At 38.6% G+C, this 22,108-nt stretch overlaps 1 protein-coding gene across 1 annotated transcript in view; it reads left to right on the forward strand.

Moving 5' to 3' along the window:
* Positions 1-22,108, forward strand: part of KIF15 (kinesin family member 15) — a 54,515-nt gene that overhangs the window by 25,427 nt on the left and 6,980 nt on the right. The window contains exons 16-30 of the mRNA XM_006274838.4: positions 185-326; positions 734-928; positions 2,333-2,440; positions 4,982-5,087; positions 6,107-6,272; positions 7,463-7,613; positions 8,727-8,812; positions 9,398-9,473; positions 10,054-10,140; positions 10,964-11,068; positions 12,058-12,180; positions 14,089-14,235; positions 16,444-16,545; positions 17,298-17,462; positions 17,843-17,952. Coding sequence (XP_006274900.2) covers positions 185-326; positions 734-928; positions 2,333-2,440; positions 4,982-5,087; positions 6,107-6,272; positions 7,463-7,613; positions 8,727-8,812; positions 9,398-9,473; positions 10,054-10,140; positions 10,964-11,068; positions 12,058-12,180; positions 14,089-14,235; positions 16,444-16,545; positions 17,298-17,462; positions 17,843-17,952 — 1,869 coding nt within the window. The remainder of the gene's footprint in view (positions 1-184; positions 327-733; positions 929-2,332; positions 2,441-4,981; positions 5,088-6,106; positions 6,273-7,462; positions 7,614-8,726; positions 8,813-9,397; positions 9,474-10,053; positions 10,141-10,963; positions 11,069-12,057; positions 12,181-14,088; positions 14,236-16,443; positions 16,546-17,297; positions 17,463-17,842; positions 17,953-22,108) is intronic.

The raw sequence follows: 22,108 nt of genomic DNA on the forward strand, positions 1-22,108 counted from the left end.
TTGACTTAGAGCACCAGTGGTCCAAATAATTAAACATAACACTCATTTCCATTTTCATCTCGCTCTTAAACTCAACTTTCATACTGTTTTAAAGGATGTATCCCTTCATAAAAAAATGAAGTAAATCAAGGTAATTAATTGTATAATGACTTTGTGGCTATTTGGTGAAATCTTGTTTAAATAGGAAAAAACATCTGGAAATGGAGTCAGACCTTCAGTCCCTTCAGAAAGCAAACAAGCATCTTGAAAACATTCTGGAGGCAACTAAGGCTCACAAACGCCACGCTCTCTCTCAACTGAATAAAATGCACAGAGAAACTCTTAAGGTATAAGAATCTGTAAAATCTTAATGAAAAAGAATGATGTGTGCAACAGTGTCTAGTTATATTTGAGATGATATTGATAATGTTTATTTGAGATGAAAGCAAGATTTTTAGTAAGAATTAGAATTTATGATCCCCTGTCTTACAAAGTGTTTCAGCACATAAACTTGGTTAGTGATTTTTTTGTGACAGATAGATAGAAATTTTATCACTTGTTCCAAGTTGCTCCCTAACTACCTACTGCTTGTAACTGGGTTGCAAATCAGAAAACTTGCAGTGGTGATGAATATTATTGGAAATTTCTCAGTTTTATTTCACTTTGTATTCTGGTATTAGAATCATGAAACAAATTACAGGACAGTCTAGGTTTGAATTTATATTTAATGTTTCTATTGGAATATTTTCAACAGAACTTGACTACTCCGACAAAGGCTTACCAACTAAGGTCCCGTCTGGTGCCACGAGTAAGCCCCGAGAACTTGGACTTTGATTCTCTAGCTATCCAGAGTCCCGAGATGATTGATGATATTTTCAAAGAACCAGTTCCACCAGAGATGAATGAACAAGCCTATGAGGCCATTGCTGAGGAACTCAGAGTGGTGCAGGTAAATGCTTGGAAAAACTAAAGTGAGTAAGTGATTATATTTTGAGGCATGTTTTGGTAATCATTGAATAGTACCATTTTGGTTCTATGCTGTTGTAAAAAAAAAAAAAAAAAAAAGTGCGTTTAAAAATATAAGCTTAGGTGTGTGCTATTACCATATTTTCAGTGCTTCCAGTATATGTACCACCTGGGGTGACAAGGAACAATGGTAATAAGCTGATGGAGAATAGGTTTAGGTTAGAGATCAGAAGGCAATATTTTACAGTTAGGGTGGCCAAAATCTAGAACCAACTTCCCAGGGAAGTGGTCCTCGCCCCTACCTTGGGCAAATTCAAGAGGAGGTTGGATGATCACCCATCTGGGGTCTTGTGAACCCAGCATTCATTCCTGCCTGTGGCATGGGGTCAGGCTAGATGATCTATTCAGGTCCCTCCTGACCCTAGCTACTATGAAACTATGCCATATTCTTTCAACTATGCTCTTGGCTCAATTAAAAAAAAAAAAAAAAAAAAAAGTCAAAGGTGCATCTATAGTGTTTATAAGACCTTATCACCATTTTTACAAGATTATTTTTTAAAATATGCTTTGTAGTTGGCTATTTTAGTCCTACATTGAATGCAAACTTGCATTGCATTCATGTCTGCCTCTGTCAAGAAAAATAGATGAAGTTTTAATTCAGCAGAAATTATATACTCCACAAAGCATTTCAACTGGACTATTCAAAACACTTGATTTAAAAACTTCTCTAGGAGGCTCATGCATAGGTCAGAGGTGTCACCAACCATCAGAGTGCTTGCTTAGTGCAGGGGTATGGAACTGCATTATTTGAGGAAATCTGTCAAAAGCCAGTTGGAAAACTTTAATCTCTTCCTCTTTAGTTTCCTGACAGGGGGATCTTTTAGCCATAGAAAAATTCAACAAAATGCCTGAGTTAATTTTGTTAATGCGTACCAAGTTTAAATAGTATGGAAACTTACATAGCAGTAGAATCCCATGTTGAAATGCCCTAACTACTTCTCACGAAATGCAAAGCTCTTCCAAGAAATCTGTAATCCACATGTCTCTAATTCGATAGATAGCTATTACGATTTAGGGGCCTGATATTTTAGACATATACATATGTGCTTAGAAGGGAAGCATGTACTTAAGTGTTGTGGGATTATAGGTCCCTTGTATATCATGTCTTTAGGGATCTTCCACAGCTCATTTGGGAGTTTCAGAAATCTGTGGTAATGTGAACTGAGAAACCAGCAATCTCTCTCTATAGACTTGCTTCTATGGTTCAGGTGATAAATGATTTAAAAATAGTCAACCTTTTCTTTATTCAGTATTTGCAAACTGACTATTTCACATGACCAGAATTTTTGGGAAAACTTTCTAATTTTGTCTGTCTGCCATGTAACAGGAACAACTGAACATTCTTCAAAAAAAGCTAGATGAGGAGGAAAGTAAAAACATAAAACTTCAGCAACATATTAATAAACTCGAGCATCATTCTACACAAATGCAAGAGGTGAGAGAGCCATGTAATGCAAATTTCTATGAGAGTATATTCAAGTGATGCAATAACTCATTCTTCTAAACTCTGTCCTCTGGAGTGACTCTTCTTTGTCACTTGTTTTTGCAAGAGAGAAAATACTACTAAAATTATAACATTAATGTTATAATTAATTATAACATTAATTATATCTATTATAACTATTTAATTCTAAAGATGTTTGAGTCCAAAGTCAGAACATAAATGGCTGGGCACTCAAAAAATATTTACTGTTGTTCTTGACTAATTTTAATGATTTTGTTTTCAAAAAAATAAATAAACCAAAAAACCCGCATCAATTTGTGAAAAATTTCCCCTTAAAACTTTGCAGTGCAAAAATGCTCCAAATTCGAGCTGTGACTGGGCTAAAATGTCATTACCATATTAAATGTTTACAAGTCTTCCTTAAATAATTTTATTACTATATTTTATTAATCTTCCAGCCACAGCCAATCCATTTCATTTGGCAAAATGCATGTTGCCCCTTGTCCAGGTCCCAATGTGGAACAAGGGGTGACATGTTTCCCTTGCCACAGTATTCCCTGTCTCCCCTGCTCCCCTCCTAGCCAGGCCTCATGAGGGCCAGCAAGTCCCAGCAACAAGGCATGGGGTAGTGTGGGAGCAGAGATATTCCCAGTGCCCTTTGCCTCCATGCTATGACCTGCACTGGCCCGTCCCTTTGCACTGGTCAGCATAAGATGGGTCCCAGTATGGAGACGGGGCATTTCCCTCTTAAGGACATGTGCCATGGAAAAGCAGCCAAGTGTTGCAGTAGCTTGAGGGTCTTGATCCTGCGTAGGAATTCCAGTGGGTGTGCAGGACTGGGCCCCCTTGAGCCTTCAGGGCAACTGCGCAGGATGCCTGGAAAGCTTAGGCAGCTCTGGTTGGTCGTGCACTTACACTGCTAGCAAGCAGGCATCCAACACAAAGTGGCACAATCTATGACTAGCTTTGTCATAGTCCTCTTATGGTGGCACAAAACTGAGGAAAGGTATTGCTTGTTTCTGCTCTTAGTTGCCTACTTCTCCAGGGATCCTGGTTTTTAAAAATCACAAGTTCTGATTAAAAACCACAAATTCTCCAATTAAAACCCCCAAATCTGTGATTTAAAATGAAACGCCACTATAGGTATCAATTGAACCCAATGTTTTGTTGATTATATTTATAAATTAAAAGCAATTTGGAAACCTACCAGTGCCTCAATCACTATAATAAAATTAATTCCAAGTACATATACATTTTGATATTTGATTTGGGGTTTTTTATCCTGGAAAATCAGAACTCCCTTTGCTACCTTCGCTCACCAGGATGCAGGTCAAGGCCCCTCACTCCCCACTTGCAGCCCCCTGCCCAACCTCCCCCAACCCTGCTGGAGGGGACCTGCAGCTGCCAGAGCTATAGGGTCAGGGACCCAAGTCTGCAGCCCCCTGTAGCAGTTCCTGAGCCCCGGCTGCCACCTGTGGGAGGCAGCAGCTGCTGTGCCAGAGTCAAGTGCGAAGCCTAGCTCCCCATACCGCACAGCCAGAGCAAAGCCCAGGGTGGGGCATCTCATGCTGCCTGCCCTGCTGTCCTTTCCCCGAGGCCCAATGGGCCAGACCTGTTGCAGCAGGGCAGAGTGGGGCCAGGTGGGGAAGCTTGTTCCTGCTGCGAGCACTGCGCTGCTCTGGCAAAGTGCCCTCTACCTGGCAACAGTAGGTAGGCACAACTCTGTGCCACTGCCTGACTGGCCTCCTCACAACCTGCTGCCTGACTGGCCTCCTCACACTCCCCACAGCCCTTTGCAGGCTGGGACTCTGCCAGTCTGCAGACATCTTTTCAAAAGTACAAAATCTGTATGTTTTCCTGTTAAAATGAAAAGCCTATGTTTTTATCAGGGAAAATCCACCTTTTTTCTCATTTTTTCAATAGGAAATGGAAAACCCGGATCCCTGTTTATCTCACTAATGAATTGTAAAATGCCCTGATGTGACTGTATGTTTATAGACTAGAAATTGTTCTATCATAAAATGAGTAATTGTTGAGTGGGCCTCTTTATATGATGGCTGGTAATAAAGGAATAGATACCAGAGTAATTTTATGAAGCTCTTTGAGATGTAATGGCAGTAGTACAGGAGAAGTAGAATATGCTGTGTCAAGTAGAAGATGCTATTGACAGAGAGAAGTACTAGTCACTTTCCCCAATTCCGCTATTTTAGTTTTGAAGGATGTGTCAGGTTCTGAGTTCGGTGATTAATACATTTAGATGAGGCTCTTGCATTCTTCCTTCCCTTAGCCTGTCTGTCTTCGATGGTAGTGCTTTCTTTTTCTACTTCCAAATACACCTAGTTAATTACAATCAAACTCTCTTTGAATGTTCAAGATTAATATAAATTGATTATAAAAGTTCAAAACGTCTTTACAGAGAAATGTCTTCTATAGTTATTAGCTGAAAGTATGTAAAATGTATAACTATATTTATTTTAGTTAGGTAACTTCTATGCTTTCCTTCTTTTTTTTTTTTAATGTTATCTTCTAAAGCTTTTCTCATCAGAAAGAAATGAATGGAATAAAGAAAAACGGGAGCTCTTTGAACAGATAAAATTGCTTGAAAAGCAACTTCAAGACACTCAAAGCAAGAATGATAGTAAGTATGTGTAACACTGAAATGCTATATGAATTTTTTTAAGAGGCATAGTTTTAGAACAACCGTGAGAAATATTGAATAACTGTTTTTATTTACAATAGACTTAATTTGGTAATAAGGAGTTTATATCATCTATCATCAGAGCAATTTTCCTGCCTACTCATGTGCAATATGGAGTTAAGATCTCTACTAGAGACAATGGAAAGTGAATTCATCACTAGTAAATAAAAATGTATATGATGTTAAGAAGAAAAATAATTAAAAATGCAAGGAAAATGTCCCACTGTTTTATCAAGCTGAACATTGTGGAGCATCTTTAATATTATTCTTCTACTATTTTCATACTTATGGGACATAAATGCAAATATTGCCATATTTTTTACATTTTCAGTTAAATTAGGTAGAGTTGTTATCCCAACTCATGATAACATGAATTGTTATCATGTTTGCATTTACTTTTTGTGATGCAGCAAACCTGAAAGTACTTGAAACTTTCCTATTTTCCATACTAGACCATACTGTCTTCCAGTGTTTAGTTCACAATGTTTAAAAGTCAGGATATCAAATCCACTAAAGACAGGTTTTCTTGAATACAAAATACATTGTGAAGTGAGATGTCATTTTCATTTTATTCACTGATTAATTTTTCTTGAAGATTGATTTAGTACATGCTTATCCAGAAGTGTTAGCATGCATTTTATTGGCAATTCTGAATTTATATCTAACTGACTTCATCCCCAGTGGTGTCTAGAATTCTTTTGATTTAGCAAATACTTTTTTACAAGATATGTCTTTGTCCCTCTTCCTCCTTGTTAATTCATTTTAGCTGCCATTGTTTCGTCCTGTCTTTCAGAGTATGGCTGTTTTTTTGCTGACAATTTTACATGATGGGTTGTTGGTTTTTGTTTTGTTGTGTTTTTTAATCTAATAGGATTTGACAGCATCCCTGATATTGCATCTGGATGCAAGGAATTTAATAAATTATTAACATTCCAAACATTTCTGTATCTTTTTGACAGTATTAATGAGTGAAGTCCATGATTTACGCATTGTCCTGCAGTCTGCAGACAAGGAGCTGTCTACTGTAAAGGTGGAGTATAACACATTCAAAGAAAAACAAGAGAAGGAAATGAGTCAGCTTTCTGATAGACACATGAACGTGCAACTCCAGCTGGATAATGTCAGGTGTGTTGTCAGTTACTCCTTAGTTAAATGTTTCAACCTTCTACCTGAGAGTGCCTCCAGAATCTTAATTTCTATGTTTACTTCTGCTTTAAGTCAATTCTATAAAAGCTGACGAGTATATTTTGTTCTTTGCTTTTACCAGCTCAGTTATATACTGTGTGTGTAGAAAATATAATGAAAAGTTAAATTAGCAGAAAGACATTGAAGTGTGAAGCCCCCTTAACTTGATTGTTTTTTCTTTTTTTTAATTTAAAGCTTGGCAATTTGAGATTGATAACCTCTTTGAACTGCAGGCAGTAATTGACATTAAGAGCTACTAGGATTAGGAAATCAGTGAAGTTTAATCAATTAATAGCAAGTATTTAAGAGTTAAGTAATGTTAAACAGGTTCATTTCCACTAAAATAGCTCTATTTTGGTGCATGGAGAGTCTCTTCCATTTGCCGTGCAAACACGTGGACTTTACTGTTACTCTAGCCTATTGAATTACATCTTATATGGTGTCATCTGACAGATGTACTGTAAGACTGACCCTTTGAATCAGAACTGATTCAATTCTTTCTCTGCTGCCCCAATTAAATATTGAGAGGCATTGATCCTTTTGACAATTGCCTTTAGTAAATGCCTCTTTTTCAGCTTCTATATTCATATTACATTTCATAATTCTATTGTCAGTAAGTGGTGAGGACCATCAACCTTTTACTTTTAATCTTAAGTACAAGATGGCCTAAATTCTCACACTACTAGTATAAAAGGAAATCTAATACACAGCATGCAGAAAATTCTTGTGTGGCGAATGTACTGCACAGATGCAAAGGATCAGTCTGCTAATATTAAAAAATATGTACTCTTAATCTCAGCCGACAGACAAACATAACAGATCATAATGACCAAGATATAGTGACTGAATTATTGCTCTGTCACTAAGATTGTAGAACATAAGTAACAAACATTCCATAGTCTGCTAACCCCTCTTATACCACACCACCCTCCAATTATTTCTAATGTAATTTTATTGTTTTGGGAATGTTGATTAAAATTGCACCAAATCCTGCACATCTTGACATGATACTCCATTTTCTAAATCAGTACTACATTCTGAATTGGATAGCTTGTGAAATATAATTGATTGGGCTATTTTATAGTTCATTGCATGTTTGTCTTCTAATATTGTCAATTTCTTTAATGAAGGCTAGAACACGAGAAGACTCTTGAGGAAAAAGCAAGCCTTCAGGATGACTATGACAATCTGCAGGAAGTAATCAAGTTCGAGACGGATCAGCTGAAGCGCCAGCTTGAGGAGAGCAAGCAAGAAAATGAAGCACTGAAAACTGAGCTTTGTGTAAGAAAATAAAGGCTGCTAAAGGACAATATAACCCAGCCTCTCATTTAACCAAGTTGTGAAACTGATCTTATTAGAAAGAGTACTGTGTTAGGCAGGGAAAATTCCAACAATTTTTAATGGTAGTCCTTTCTGAAAGGTACTACTTCCAGATTTATTTATTTTTTTTTTTTTAGTGCTTTTAATTTTCCAGTTGACTTTTGTAACCACTAGATGAAAGACATCCAGTAACTCTTTGTAGAACTTTTACTGTCTTCTGAAGTAATTGTTTGTCCTTTTTATAGGATATGAGCTAGTTGGATTAAATCAGAGAAGTGGACATTGTTTTGGAGCTGAATCCTGGGTGCTAAACCCAGAGGTTTCTGACTTTCTAATATGAGCTAAAAGTAACCTTTTCATCTTTTGAAATATTTAAAAGTTAGTCTTTTTTCCCTTTGGAAAAGGTCTGATTATAGTGATCTATAACTTATGGCTCTTGGTTTTGTATCACTGTCCTGCAGTATAGCTTGTGCTGTCCTTGAAAACCTGTCAGACTGCAGTGATTGCAGAACACAGAAATAAGGATGCTCAAGGTTTCTTGCAAATGCTTTTGCCCACTTTTCTATGATGTATATTGGCTGCCTGTTCACCAAGGTTTCCATTTTAGTGTTTAAAAAATACTAACAGATTGAAGTGTGTGTGTGTGTGTGTGTGTGTGTGTGTGTGTGTGTTTTAATTCACTGGAAATTTAGTGCCCTTAGAATATTCAAACTTGAAAATAATATAAACTGCCTATGACACATCCTGTAAGTGTCAGGATTTTTCCCATCTGATACCCTTAAGTAACTTAGAATCAAGTACCAATCGGACTGTCTTTCATAATAACATTTAAAAATGGTGGTCTCAAACTGTTGACCTATCAGTATAAGCCAGAGTGTAATTACATTTGTTTCCATTTAGTTTTTGTGCACTATGTGTAAAATATTGTTGGTTATTTTTATTTTTACTTGCTCCCATATTCTTGAGCTTTGGTTTAAATTACTGTATTTTAAAGTTCTCTGACTAACAGAATGTAATAACATAAAAGTTAATGCATTTAGCCTAGAATTGTTGTAACACATTGTTTCTTTTTAGAATCTCTTGAAACTTTTGGAAACAGAAAAAGAACATAATCAAAAACTGACACTGAAATTACAAGAAAACAAAGAAAATAATTCAAAGTAAGTATAGATCTTATTTCTAGTTCCAGTTGTATGTAATGGTTTTACCCAGTACTAAATTTTGATTTTATTTTTTTTACCCCTTATTAAGTGTAAGAGGGTTTTAAAAAAAATAAAATAACCTTCTAAATACTTAGGGAAACGCTTATTTCTGAGTTACCTCCTACTGTAGATTTAAAATTTGCCCAAAGACAGAGTTCTTCAGCCCTTGGAAATCATGATGTCTAGCACATCTTTGCACTGTCTTATAATTGCTACTACTGTCCTGTCTCTTGATATAAAAAGAAATATTTTTAATGTTCCATTTATCCACTCCAATAAAGGCTGCTGACTTCCTAAAAAAAATTTGAAGCAACAGTAATGATGCTTTCAATTAACCTAAAAACATCCATTTAGGGCCTATCTGTAGAAGTTTTTATCATCTGGCTCTATCAAAATGGTTGCTTGGATTTCTAGTCTTTTTTCAGCTAAGGGCAATGTTGCTGCTTTGCATATATATATAATAAGCTATTAGCTTGTTTACTTTGTTCTGTGTTGAAGTTCTCTTACCTTTTGAGTAAGACTTACAAAAAAATCTTTTTCTAGGAAGTTCTTGAAAACCCTTGAAAAAGCAGAGTTGGAGAAACAGTCTTCTGAAATAGTGGCGAGGCGTGAACAGCAGGTAAAACATTTTGACAATTTTTAAAAGCTGTTTTCATGGATTTTTTTTTTTTTTTTTTTTTTTTTTTTTTTTTTTGTATATTGGCAGTTGTATTAGCGTATTGACTGAGTAGTAAAACAAAAGCAGAGCTTTCAAGCCTCAGGCAGTTTTGCTAAGCTGCCATTTTAGCTCTTAGAGCAGTATTTCTCACCCAGGGTGCTGGGATGCCACCAAATCTTTTGGAGCATGCCAGTAGATGTGAGGATATTTAAGTGAGGTGTTAGAGGATAAGCAGATAAACTAAGCTGATAAGCGCAAGCTCAAGCTTGGTCCTGGCTGGACAATCTCCTGTCCCCACTGCCAGATCCTTCTACAAGGAATTAAGCACTATAATCTATAAATTAGCTTTGTGAACTGAGTGGCACCAAATTTCAAAAAGTTCTGGAGGGGTGCCTTGTGTCCAGTGAGGGGTGTCTTGAGTTCAAAAAGGTTGAGAACTATTGTCTTACCATATATTAAGCATATTTAAATTATTCGTTTTTTTTAATACTGAGGGAGGTAATGGGAGTCCTATCTTTAAATAAAACGATGTTTCTTTCAGGAAGCAGGGCTACAAAAACTGGAGCAGAAACTGGCTGCTGCTGAAGAAGTTATAGTTTCTCTGGAGAAGACAAATGCTGCTGATAAGGTACAGGGAGACTTTTTTGTTGTTGATTCATAAGTTTAAAAAAGAACAAAAGAAAATTGAAAGAAGTCTGGCACGCAGCTGGAGAAAATGGGGTTAGGAATACAAGGGGACCTCTAGGGAAAGAAGAAAAGATTGAGCTTGGCCACTAGACAAAACAGCTAGCAGATAGGTGAAGGGGATGGGCTTGTCACTCACTAACTGGAGCTTCTGGTCAGTTTCATTTGTTATGGACTTGAATAATGAAAAAATAAACATGGCATAATAGGCACCTGATTGTAGCTATTCTTACCTTGTCAGTAAAATCAATCCTGCATCCTTTTGTATTGCTAGGTATAAAATATATTTAACAAATTGCATGGGATCTCATTTTTCAAGATACTGCCTTGCAAGATGCTTTGTTTTCAAGATTTGAAAGTTAATTTGGGGTATGTAGGGTTGGAGGACCATGTCCCAAAAATCTGGAATGCAGTAATGGTAACCTGAAGATGATGTGCCCTATTTAAATTTCTGTGCTCCTACAAGTAATAGTAATCCTAACATTCCAGCAGAAAAGAATTTGAGCTAGCACCAACTAGTTTGTATTGTATTATAGTCTCTTTCATTCTGGGACATTGAAAAAGTATCCTATTCTCTGACTGCTTAAGATAAAGGGAAAAGGGACTTGTTAATTATAAAAATGTTATTGTTCCCTCATGCACACTGAGAGTATAATTTCAAAACTCAATTTAAAATATTATTTTCCATACTGAAAATGAAATCATGGTTTTATTATATATATATATATATAGGCAAACAATGAAGTCCATTTTTTCTGCTCTTGCAGGAGGTTGTAACTGACTTGATGAGCCAAATCCAGGAGCTGAGGACACTGATCAGTCATAAGACAGAGTCCATAGAGGGACTGACAAGAGAGCTGGAGGACATAAATGTATGTTCTGTCATTGAGGAGGTGGTATAATGCATGGTGTTGCAAAAATGGAATAAAATGGTTACATTTTGCTATAGATCAGTGTCATTTGCTGTAGTGTTAGTAGAAGGAAACTTTTTTTTAACATGTTAAATGCTTCAGCAGTTCATGCTTATGGCTTTCTTGGAAACTGAATGCTTTCCACAGGGTTAGTAAAGAGAGGATTCTATCAAAGAGTATATTTGCTTTTTGTGAGCTTCACTCCGCTGACAGTCATGTTTAAATTTCTCTGGGAAATTAGTTACTGGAGAAATGGCTAAGTGAGTCTGAAGTCACCAAATTCCTTTTTTTAGGAGAGAGTGAATATAAATATAGTTATGACATACAGCTCAGACTGTAGTACTGCAGCACTTATGTACATGAAAACAATAAGAGTATTTAAATAAATAAGTTATTTATCTGCATAACTTCTCACAAGGTGATTTGTTATTAACGTTTGGACTCTGGATGGAACTGTGAGGTTTTATCTTTTGTTTTGGTGTATCTTTTTGTAATAAGTATCTCAGTCTTTGTTTATACTTTCTTTTACTGTTGCAAACAGATACAACCATGCACAAAGTGTTTTATATGTAAACCCAAAAAGTGCTAAGAAAGAAATGCATGCAAAATTTCACAATATACACCGTGATCTATTTATTGTGTGTGTATATAGCGTATATTACATCTGTTGCTTTCATTAATAAATTAATTCAACACAAATTAAGAAGTATATCTGTGTTGAATTAGCAAAACCCTAGTGAGATTATTAAGTCTTTCATGCAAAACTATTTTTTATGGAATTTATCAAGTAATAACATTATAAAATCATACTCTTTAAGTGGACCTCTCAACATGAAATTTCTCATTGTCATTTCAAATCACCAGGATGCATCATTTCCATTGTTATCGATTTTCATTGATAATCTTGTTTGCACTATCATAATCCTAAAGATTAATTTTGCTTTTTTTAGTTCAAGTATAATGATGTTTTGATTGCAAAAGAGGAGAGCAAAGTAATCATAGAGGAACAGGAAAGGCAAATTGAGAGACTGAGAGAAGACTTGGAAAGAAAACAGGCAGCTGATGATATTGAGGTATGAATGTAGCATTAGTACTACCTTGCAATTTATGTCTTCTATAGATAAGTTTGGTTGGGTTTGTTTTTTGTTTGACATCACTTGGGCACACAATAGGTACAGGTTTCCCTCGCTTTATGCAGGTTCTGTATATGCAAATTCACTCTTATGTGATGACCCTTTATATCAAGAATTCATTATATACGAGGTAAATTCACTCATGCAATCAATGTAGTGGAAGCCCAGTGTACTGAGGGGTCAGTAAAGTCAAGGTCTTGGAATGTATCCCTATTTGTTACTTGTAACATGGGCTCCCTTTATGCAAATTTGAGTTATCATTTTCCAGGAACGTATGTACAGCATAAAGCGAGGGACACCTGTATACAAAAGACAGATTATAGACACCTAGCGTTAGTCAGTGGTGATCCATTAAATTGCATTTAATGGGAGCTGGATCAGATGCATAAAGAATAATTTACGTAGCAGTAAAAGAATAGTGCATGTTAGCATTTTCTAGTGCTGCTAAGTGAAGTAACTTTTTCCTTTACCTATAATTTTAGCCAAAAGCTCCACCTGCTGGTGTCACATTTAAGATGCACAGAATTAATCTGTTTAATCCTGCATCTTTTTTATTTTAATTTTTTTACTCCATTTATCCCCTCTCACTCCCTGCCATCCCTTTTATTTTGCAGAACTTGCCCTTTATCTCTAGGATAAAAGCATTCAATTTTGATGATCTCTGTAAAATAATCAGTAGAACCCTATAGTGCTTCAGTCCTGACATAGTGCCACTCCTGTATGTACTAGAACAGCTTGTTCATCCTTCTGAACTCCAATTCTGAAAAAAAATCTCCTCTCAGCTGAGAATCTATCAAAACCACAAATGTCAATTTAGACCTTAAGTAATTTTGAATCTCTATTTCCATGTGTTTGAAGGATGGAAGCCAGAACTGAATTACCTGCTGAATTCATTTTTTGCCAGTCATCTTCCCTTTCAGTGTAAAATATTTTAACTTTTATTTTCTTCATACTTGCATTTACTCTCATCATACTTCCTCGGTAGTATTCACCTACCTCCTAATGAAGTCCCTAGGCTTTTCTGTTTGTCCATAGCTACTATGATCCAGCTAAATAGGAATAGAAAGGTTTTTTCAAAACTAAGCATAGGTCTTACTCAGTTGCACGAGGTTCTCTTCCCCCTCCCAGGCTAACCGAACTGCCATTACCCATAGATGTTACTGAGAGTATCTGTATGCAAGGCAATATAAAGTGTAATTTTAAAATTACAGGATAAATCACTAACTCTGATTAAGACAGATACAGTATTTGTGTTAAGTAACCCTGGTCACATGATTGTTTCAATATAAATTATACCCCACCTTGAAAATACCGTAATGAAATGCCTTAAAATTGTTGGTTGTAGCCGTGTTGGCCTAAGGACCTAGGCAGACAAGGTTCTTTGGGTAGATGTGATATCTTGTGTTAGACCACATAAATAGTTGGAAAAATTAGTCTTTGTAAGTTGTATCCAGACTTCTCCCGTGGTTGAAGAAGGACATTTGTCCCCGAAAGCTTGCAAAGAACGTTTTTTTCCAACTATTTATGTGGTCTAACACAAGATATCACATCTACCCAAAGAAACTTATCTGCCATAATACAATGCTATCATTCACAAATACCTTAACTGTAACTAAAATATCCTAGTATACCTTCAAAAATTTGTAAAACCTTTTGTTCTGAAACTAAGGTACCTTTGCATAGTGAGAGCTGCCAAAGAATCTTTTTTTTTAACTGAAATGCTGAATTAAAAGGCATTATGAAAGAGGGAACTTTAACTGATAAAGATAATTTGAAGTACTCTACTTTGGAGTAATACCTGTTAATTTCAGTGTTCCTGCTTTTTGCTTGTGCATTTAAATGAAACAGAGAGATCTCCTACTTGAAGACCTGAACCATACCACTGAGCAACTAAACAAGTTAACAGAAGCTTCTAAACATCATGTTGCATTGCTTCAGAGTGCACAAGAAGATTTAGAAAAAAAAGATGCTGTAATCCAAGAATATAGAGAACAGGTAAAACATAGGATGCTCTTCTTGTAGAATCATTTGTTTACTTTTATAACAACTGGATGGAAAGGGGCTTAAATCTTAGATTACTTCCTAGCGACACACATTCAAACATTTTTAATCATTCTGTTAGATTAAGAACAAAATATTTCTTGCTGAATTAGGAGAGTAATAATGTAAAGGATTGGAAGCAAATGCTAGTTAAGCTAGGAGTGGGCATTTATTTTGGGCAGAGGGCCGCTTACCACGTTTTGGCAAGCTGTCGAGGGCTGCATGAGTAGCCCTGCCCCTTGACAGGTGCTGTGCCCCTGGTCACCATCTTGGGACTGGAAGTCCCGCCCCTAACCTCAGATCTTTGCCACCGGAAGTCCCTCCCTTTCCCCCGGAAGTATTCCTCTGGGGAAGAGGGTTTGTCATCTTGGCGGGGGGGGGGGGTGGGGGACATATCACATACTAAAAATCAAACACCCATAATAAAATATTTTAATTTAATTAAAAAAAAATATTGGCCACATAGCTACTGTTGCTGCACTGGGCAGTACAGAGACAGTGGTGAAGCAGCTGCACCGCAAGCTAGCACGGTGCAGGCTCCGGGGGGGCAGCTGCAGCAAATGCTGCCCAGCAGTGGCAAGCTGTGGGGGGCGGGGCAGATTTCCTCTGCACTGAGCAGCAGTTTCTGCTCAACTGCTGCTGTCACTCAGCTCTGACGGGTGAGCCCAGAGCTGGTGGGGGGGCCCAAGATAGCAGCAGCGGCAGGGAATAAACTGGTGCTCAGCACATGGGAAAAGTGCCCTTCCCACCCCACCCCCCATGCCCTGTGCTGCAGCCACTCGGAGCCCGTGTGAAACTGGCTGTGCCTGCTTTCTGTTGCCACCACTGTTCCACAAGGCAGCAGTGACATACCGGAGAGGCAGGACAGCCCCGCACAGGCTGTGAGTGGCTGCAGCAGGAAGCACTGGTCATCGGTTGTGGGAGGGGATGCTTCCCCCGCGCCGCACACCAGTTCGTTCAGCCCTGCAGTCCTTCTTTGCCCCCCCCCCCCACACACACACTTCTTACCTGAATTTCCCATGCCAGTGCAGCCACAAACAGCCCCACAATCCCAGGCCAAAAGCCCCTGGTAGGTAGGGGCTTCTGGCTGGGGGTGGGGCCAGGCAGGCCCTGCTGTCGCAGGAGCCTGCCATGGCTTCCCCTGTGTCCTACTGCCCCTGATTCCTGTCATCTTTGACAGGAGCCAGAGGCAGATAAATATTAATTTTCTGATTTTTTTTTTTTTTTTTATGGGCCCCATGGGCTGGATTCAGCCTGTGGGCCGTATTTTGCCCAACCCTATGTTAAGATGTATAGCATTGAGAAATGGGGATCCTGAGCTTTCACAGATGCTGAATTTGAAGGCTGAGTAAGACCTTTTTCATTGTTGTTTTTGTGGTTTTGTTTCATATTGTGTTGTGTTTTTTTTACCCAAGAATACAAGTAAAGGCAAGAGAACCTGAGTTATGAGCAGTGCAAAAGGGATGTTTCTTTGTTTTCACCTAAAGTTTGATAATGGGAGAGGGCAATTTGAAGGTGTTCTAATACTTTAAACACAAATAAATATTTCTTAAGTTTTGTCTATACTTAAGTTTTATTTGCATAACTCACTGTCCTACCAAATATGTCTGCTGATAAAAATCCTAATGTACGTATAGGTATATTTACAAAAGTCCTTCTGCAAGTATTGCTTGGATCAGTATGCTGGAAGAGAATAACCTATACTAGTAAAAGTATTCTTTTGTAAGTGTTAGCAATGTTGCCACCTGTGGGATTTGCCAACTGAAGATGTATTGGTATACTCATATCAGAAAGCTCATTTAGGCAAATGTTTAAAAACCTGCAATCAAACCTTGAGAAACGTAAGTGAGGCTGAATGTCAGCAAAAAATTAAGCAGGTTAGGTGCTAACACAGTACACTATCATGTGAATCTCTTTAAACAGTTTGGTAGAAGGAATTGCTATTTGATTAACAACAGCGATACAATTGTAGGTAAATATGGAAGAACAGCTGATATTAAAGCTGTGAAGTGTAAAATATTAAATATTCCCAATACCATCTAAGATTGGCATACTTGCATTTTTTATCCAAAATATTAGAATTTTTGCCTAGTTTCTGCCTTTTGCAGCTTTTGTGACATTTTTATGACTTTTGAATTCTAATTGATTGGGTTTTTATAATAGCTTGACCAAAAGGTGGAGGAATTGGAAAAGAGGAAGAATGAATATGACCTAAAAATAAAACAAATGGACTGTTTTGTGGACTCCTCTCTGTCAGTAGCACAGGTACAGTATTTGGGAGACAACGATCTGCTCGACCATGCTTCACTGAAACTTTTATATATGTGTACAGGCAGCCCTCAATTTTACGACATTTGAGTTGCAACGAACAGCTCTTACGATGTTTATAAATTGACACCCTGTTTTGACTTTCCGATGCTCGGCCAGACACAGGGTTAGCATGCAGGGCGATGGGTGGCGGCAGTGGTCACACATGTGGGCTGCTGACGGGCCTCACACCCAGCCAATCTGCACACTACCTGGCAGCAGCCCACAGAGCCGGATGTGCAACCAGCCATGTAAAAGGAGCACACGGCAGAGCGAGTTGGTGGATGGCAGCAGCAGCCACCACATGCGAGAAATAAGGTATTGGGCCTTGGTTTAGGAACTGATCCCCCATTTATAACATCATTCCTATGGAAAAATCAGTTCTGAGTTACAGCATTTCGACTTAAGACTTGGTTTTAAGGAACCAATTGTGTCGTAAATCCAAGAACTGCCTATATATATGTAGTGTACATACGTAGCATACAGTACACATGCAGGAGGAGGAGGGAGGCTTCAGACCATAAATAGATTTATCTGTGAAATTGTTTCTCTTATTTGAAAGGTAAGTAGTGCTGCTTCTTTTTGTTGTTGTTTTTGTCCCCCACTGACCTAGTATTAAAAAATAAAATGTATAACATGGGGGGGCAGGGGTAAAATGTATAACATGTATAACTTTTTTCAGAAATTTAAATAAAACTTCTTATTTCCAGTGTCCAAGAACTCCTCCTAATTTTAATCTAAATCTGGCAAAACTTTTGGAAACTCAGGAGCAGGAAATAGCAGACAGGAGAGCTTCTGCAGTTACTCTGGAGCATCTTGTATCTAAATTGAATGAAGAAAGAACAGATAAAAATGATGAAATCCTAAGGCTGAAGGTAACATGAATTAAAATCAGAGGCAGTTTGTAAATCCACTAATTTCATATTTTTAGTTCGTCTTAGTAGGCTGTGTCTTTAGAACTTTAAGTTAATGCAGAAAGGTAGTTCTTAATCTTCTTGCGTAGCCTGAGACCAAAGTAAAAAAAGCAGAACTATCAGGGGAATTTTGTATCACTGCTGCACCCCTTGCTTTTATCCAAGAATGATAGTGGCTTTCTCCAAAGCAAATTTTGTTCAAACATTGAATGGCAGATTCTTGGGGGGGGCCTTGATAGAAAATGACTTTAATTGACTGCTTTCAGTGTTCCTTCTGTTCTTTATTGAAAGTGTTAGTTGTACTTCAGTTTTCAAAAAAGATGTTTGTAACATTGGTTTAGGAGCAGTTATGTGAACTGGAAAACACGCGCCTGGAAATGCTGTCGTTAATGGAAGAAAACCGGAACCTACAGGGTCAGATTGAAGAGGCTCAGAGACAATGGAAAAACAGGTAAAATCTTCTCTAACCTCAGAATTCAGTTTATATTAGGGATGCACCGATAGAGATTTTGGGGGCTGATACTGATAGCTGATTTTTTAAGGAGGCATGTCAGCCAATACCTATCCGATTTTCTGACGCAGCTGCATCCAGCGGGTAAGTCTGTTGTGGTGGAAGGGGAGGGAAGAAGCATTGGGCTGGGGTGGGCAGATCAATGCCCTGCCCTGGTGAGGGAGGGAATGGGGCAGGTGATGGGATGGGGCCATGGCTCATCCAGGAGAGGGTGGCTCCTGCTGCGTGCACCCCAGGAGGATGAGGCAGAGGGTGGGGGAGGCGCATGTGCCCCTGGATCTGCACAGGGTGGAGCAGGCTGTGGCCAGGGCTAGACCAGGGTCTTCCTAGCAGGGGCTGGTCCAGGCTGCACTTGGGGTGGGCAGTGGCACTGGGAGGGAGGGAGGCTACAGGGGGGGCTGCAGCCACCCCAAATTTCGCTGTAGCCCCCCTCCCAGCACCGTCGGTGCCCTCCCTAAGCACAGCTCCGGCCCAACCCCCTCCCTCACTCACCAGGAAAATCCTGGCGCAGCCCCAGCCCATAGCAACAGCTCATCCTACCCATGCAGATCCAGGGGCACATGCCTTACCCCACCCATGCCCTCCCAGGGTGCATGCAACAGCGGGAGCCACCTCTCCCTCTCCATGCCCCCTGGATGAGCCACAGCTTCATCCCACGCCTGCCCCAGCCCTGCTCCCTCCCTTACCGTGAGGGGCATTGATCTATTCCTCCTTCCCCCCCCCTCCCCCCCCCCCCCCGCTTCCCTCCCCCCTCCCCTTCCACCACAGCAGATTTGCCAACTGGACGCAACTGTCCAACCTACTGTGCTGTATTTCATGCTGTGCTGCAGCTGTGCACAGGCATTTATCAGCCAAATTATTGGCCACATAAGGCCGATTTCCAATGCAGTCAATTTTCTTTATATCGCTGCCACTTTATATCTGTTAACCTCTTGTTTATATAATGATTTAATTCCCAACTATGGCTGAAAGAGCAATAAACTGAGATAACTGGACACCGATTTTTGTGGAAATCTTTTAAAGGTCAGGGAATGTTGTTGTCTTTGAATTACAATTTATTAAAGTACAATAATTAAGCTATTAACAAAACAAGTAAATAACACATTTTAACTACATCTGGAGTCTTTAACATGGCAAAAATAAGGCAAGTAAATGGAATGTGAATTGCTGGGGTGATTGTCATACTAAAAGTAAATGGAAATTTTATCGTAGACTTGAATTGAGGTCAGTTTTCCAGATTTGTTTCTCTGCTTTTAAAGCTGACTTTCAATGAAAATGGAAAAATGGATGATGAAAGACTTCAAACTGCAGTACATCCTTAGGTGGGTTAGACATGATCTTCATTCTGAATCACCAGGCTGTATCTTCGGTATTGAACAGAAATTTTTCACAATTAGACTTGTTCATATGTCTTTCTAACACTTTTGAACTATCTAAAAGGCTTCACAAAATATAGAATATGGGGATAATTCACTATAATATAATCTTCTGTCACTACGTTTTTTAATTAAGCGGAGTAAATCATTTAGGAGAAAAAAATACGTTAAAGCATAAATCACACACGGTGGTAGCTTTGTGGCAACCTAATAAAAGATAGGACTTGGATCTGCTCTTCCATTAGAAAGCATTGAAAATTAGAATGCTTAGAATTTCCTGAATTCTAAAATTAACAATAGTTTTACTGAAGATGGATTGAAAATTGTAGAGACAGTTTTCAATACTACTTTACACAAAATGCCTGGGTAAAAAACATTTAGGTTACAAAGTCATGCATATGCTCATTTCAATGCATATGCTCATTTCATGTCTGTTGTAACACTGGTGTTGGCAGTTAACCTTTTTAGACTCGAAGACCCTCTTGAAAAATACCACTACTTAGTTTTCAGTCCTGTGGGAAATAATAAAGCAGAGCAGTTCTGTTGCAAAGAACTTGAAAAGACTCCAAAGATCAAAATGTTTTTGTCAGTATAGAAGAGAAATCTCTGGATCTCTGATCTCCTTTCCCTGCATGATCTGCTACTCTGCTTTCTGTTCTCTGCCATGTGCTACCTGCCAGATCTGCTGCTCTGCTTTTCACTGTGCTCCCTGCCTGCACAGTTCTCTAACACTGCATGCTCTGAAAGTTCAGGTGCACTGGACACTCAGGTTCTCTGTGCCTATGTTCCACAGGTTGTCATGAAGAATAAATTCATCGTGAGGTAAGCACTTGAGCCCTAGAGGAACGAGCTATACAGAATATCCTTTAAGGAAATGTATGATTTTGTCTTCAGAGCAGGCTTTGAATAGTGTGTAATAAAAAAAGGCAGAGGTCTCCACATTGAGCAGTGAGGCAGAAACAAAATTGCTTGGTCTCTCTACCATGTGCTCGAGTAAGACAGGTCCTGGAGAAAACAGTGTATGGAAGTCTGATACGGGCATGTGAATTAAGATGCCACAGGCAATCCTTATTTTGGCATTTCTTAACTTTGAAGTGCTTAACTTTACAACCTTAACATATTTCTAACACAAGGCTTTGGTGTAATGTATGAGGATTTATTAAAAGTAAATTTGAAAAAATAGATTTTTTTTATTATCACAGCCTTTCTTCCACTTGAACCAATGATGTAACCAATAGCAGGAGGAGGTTCTTATCCTCTAGTGGACCAACACAAGAGGGGGATAAGATGCTGGCTTCAGAATGATGACACTTCAAGATCTGTGTTCCCTGCAGGGCTGTGGAAAAGGATGGCACAAGACTTTTCTGCTGCTTTCCTTCCAACTTGCTCTGCTTTGTCCCTGTTATATCTGTCTCTAGCCAACCCCAATGAGCCCTAGTCAAATCTCCGCCCATTTCTGCTCCCAGTTTTCTTGCCAAGTCATTCCTATTTCCCTCCCAGTTCTCCAGTCTCTCTCCAGTCTTCCCTCCCCATTATCCCTTCCTGATAACTTCTTCATACCCACCAAATTTCTAGTCCTGCCTCCTGGGGCTTATGATCTAATCCTAATGTTTTTCCCCAGCAGCTTTTCCCAGTCTCTGCCCACATTAGTGCCCTTGTATCTCCATATACTCTAGCTTCTTGTCAGTGAGCCTCCCTTCCTTCTATTTGTAGTGGTTTCCAGTCTCCTTGCCCTACCCAGCTCCCTTTTTCAATTGGTCCCTTTCCATCCTGATTCTCTTCCATGGCCAACCTGTCTGAGTCTGGCATTCTTGCCAACCTCCTTCCCCCAGTTTCTGACCTCCAGGCTCCTTCTCTTGGTGTACTTCCTCAGAATTGTTCTGCACCACTCCAGGTCCATCTTGTTTTTGCTCAATTTGAATCGTACTGCTTCCTCCTTAATTCTGCCCAAGTACTGGGTAATAAGAGGGGGTCATTCAGAGCACAGGAGAGATGGACTCCTTGCTGTCTGCTATCTGGAACAGTTATTGCAGGCTAAGTCTGTTTTCTCTTGGAAAACCTGGATTTGAACATGCTCAAATCCTTTCTCCAAAGCTAAGAGCCAGTGGTGCTCGCCAAAGCAACATTCACCAGAAATTAACATTAGAAATGTATTTTTCCTAGTTTCATTCACAGAAATGGCTAAACTATTTTGGCTGAAATTTAAAGGGGGGGGGTGACCCTGAACCAAATACCTGATGTATTAATTTGGGCTGCTTTTTTTTTTTTTTTTTTTAATTTGCCAAAGATTTAAGCAACTAACAACAAGTGTAAGTGTTGAGCCATATGACTAGGCAATTCAATCCATTCTACCTATTATTCTCAGAAAATTATTATTTAAAAAAAACCAAAAACTTACATCTTATTGTTGGACTTAAAGCAAAAAAGGCATGCCTTCTTCTAGGGCACCTCTTTACTTATGCTTGTGTGTTTTGAGTCTAGTTAATGTTAACAAAATGAAAAGTATTTAAACCTTCTGAATAAAAAAACCCTCTTATCCTCCTAACTATGAAAGAGCTAAGTTCAAAGAGGGGAGGAAGTTTTCTAACCCAATACAGGATCAAGATTGTCAGTTAATAATAATTTGCTAAAACCTCAGTTGTATAATACACAGATCAATATTTGCTAGTAAAAAGATACTTTAAATAAAAGTGCTCACTTCTCTTTAAAGCAAACACACA

Source organism: Alligator mississippiensis, chromosome 5 (genome assembly GCF_030867095.1).
Source record: "Alligator mississippiensis isolate rAllMis1 chromosome 5, rAllMis1, whole genome shotgun sequence".
NCBI classification, from domain to species: domain Eukaryota; kingdom Metazoa; phylum Chordata; order Crocodylia; family Alligatoridae; genus Alligator; species Alligator mississippiensis.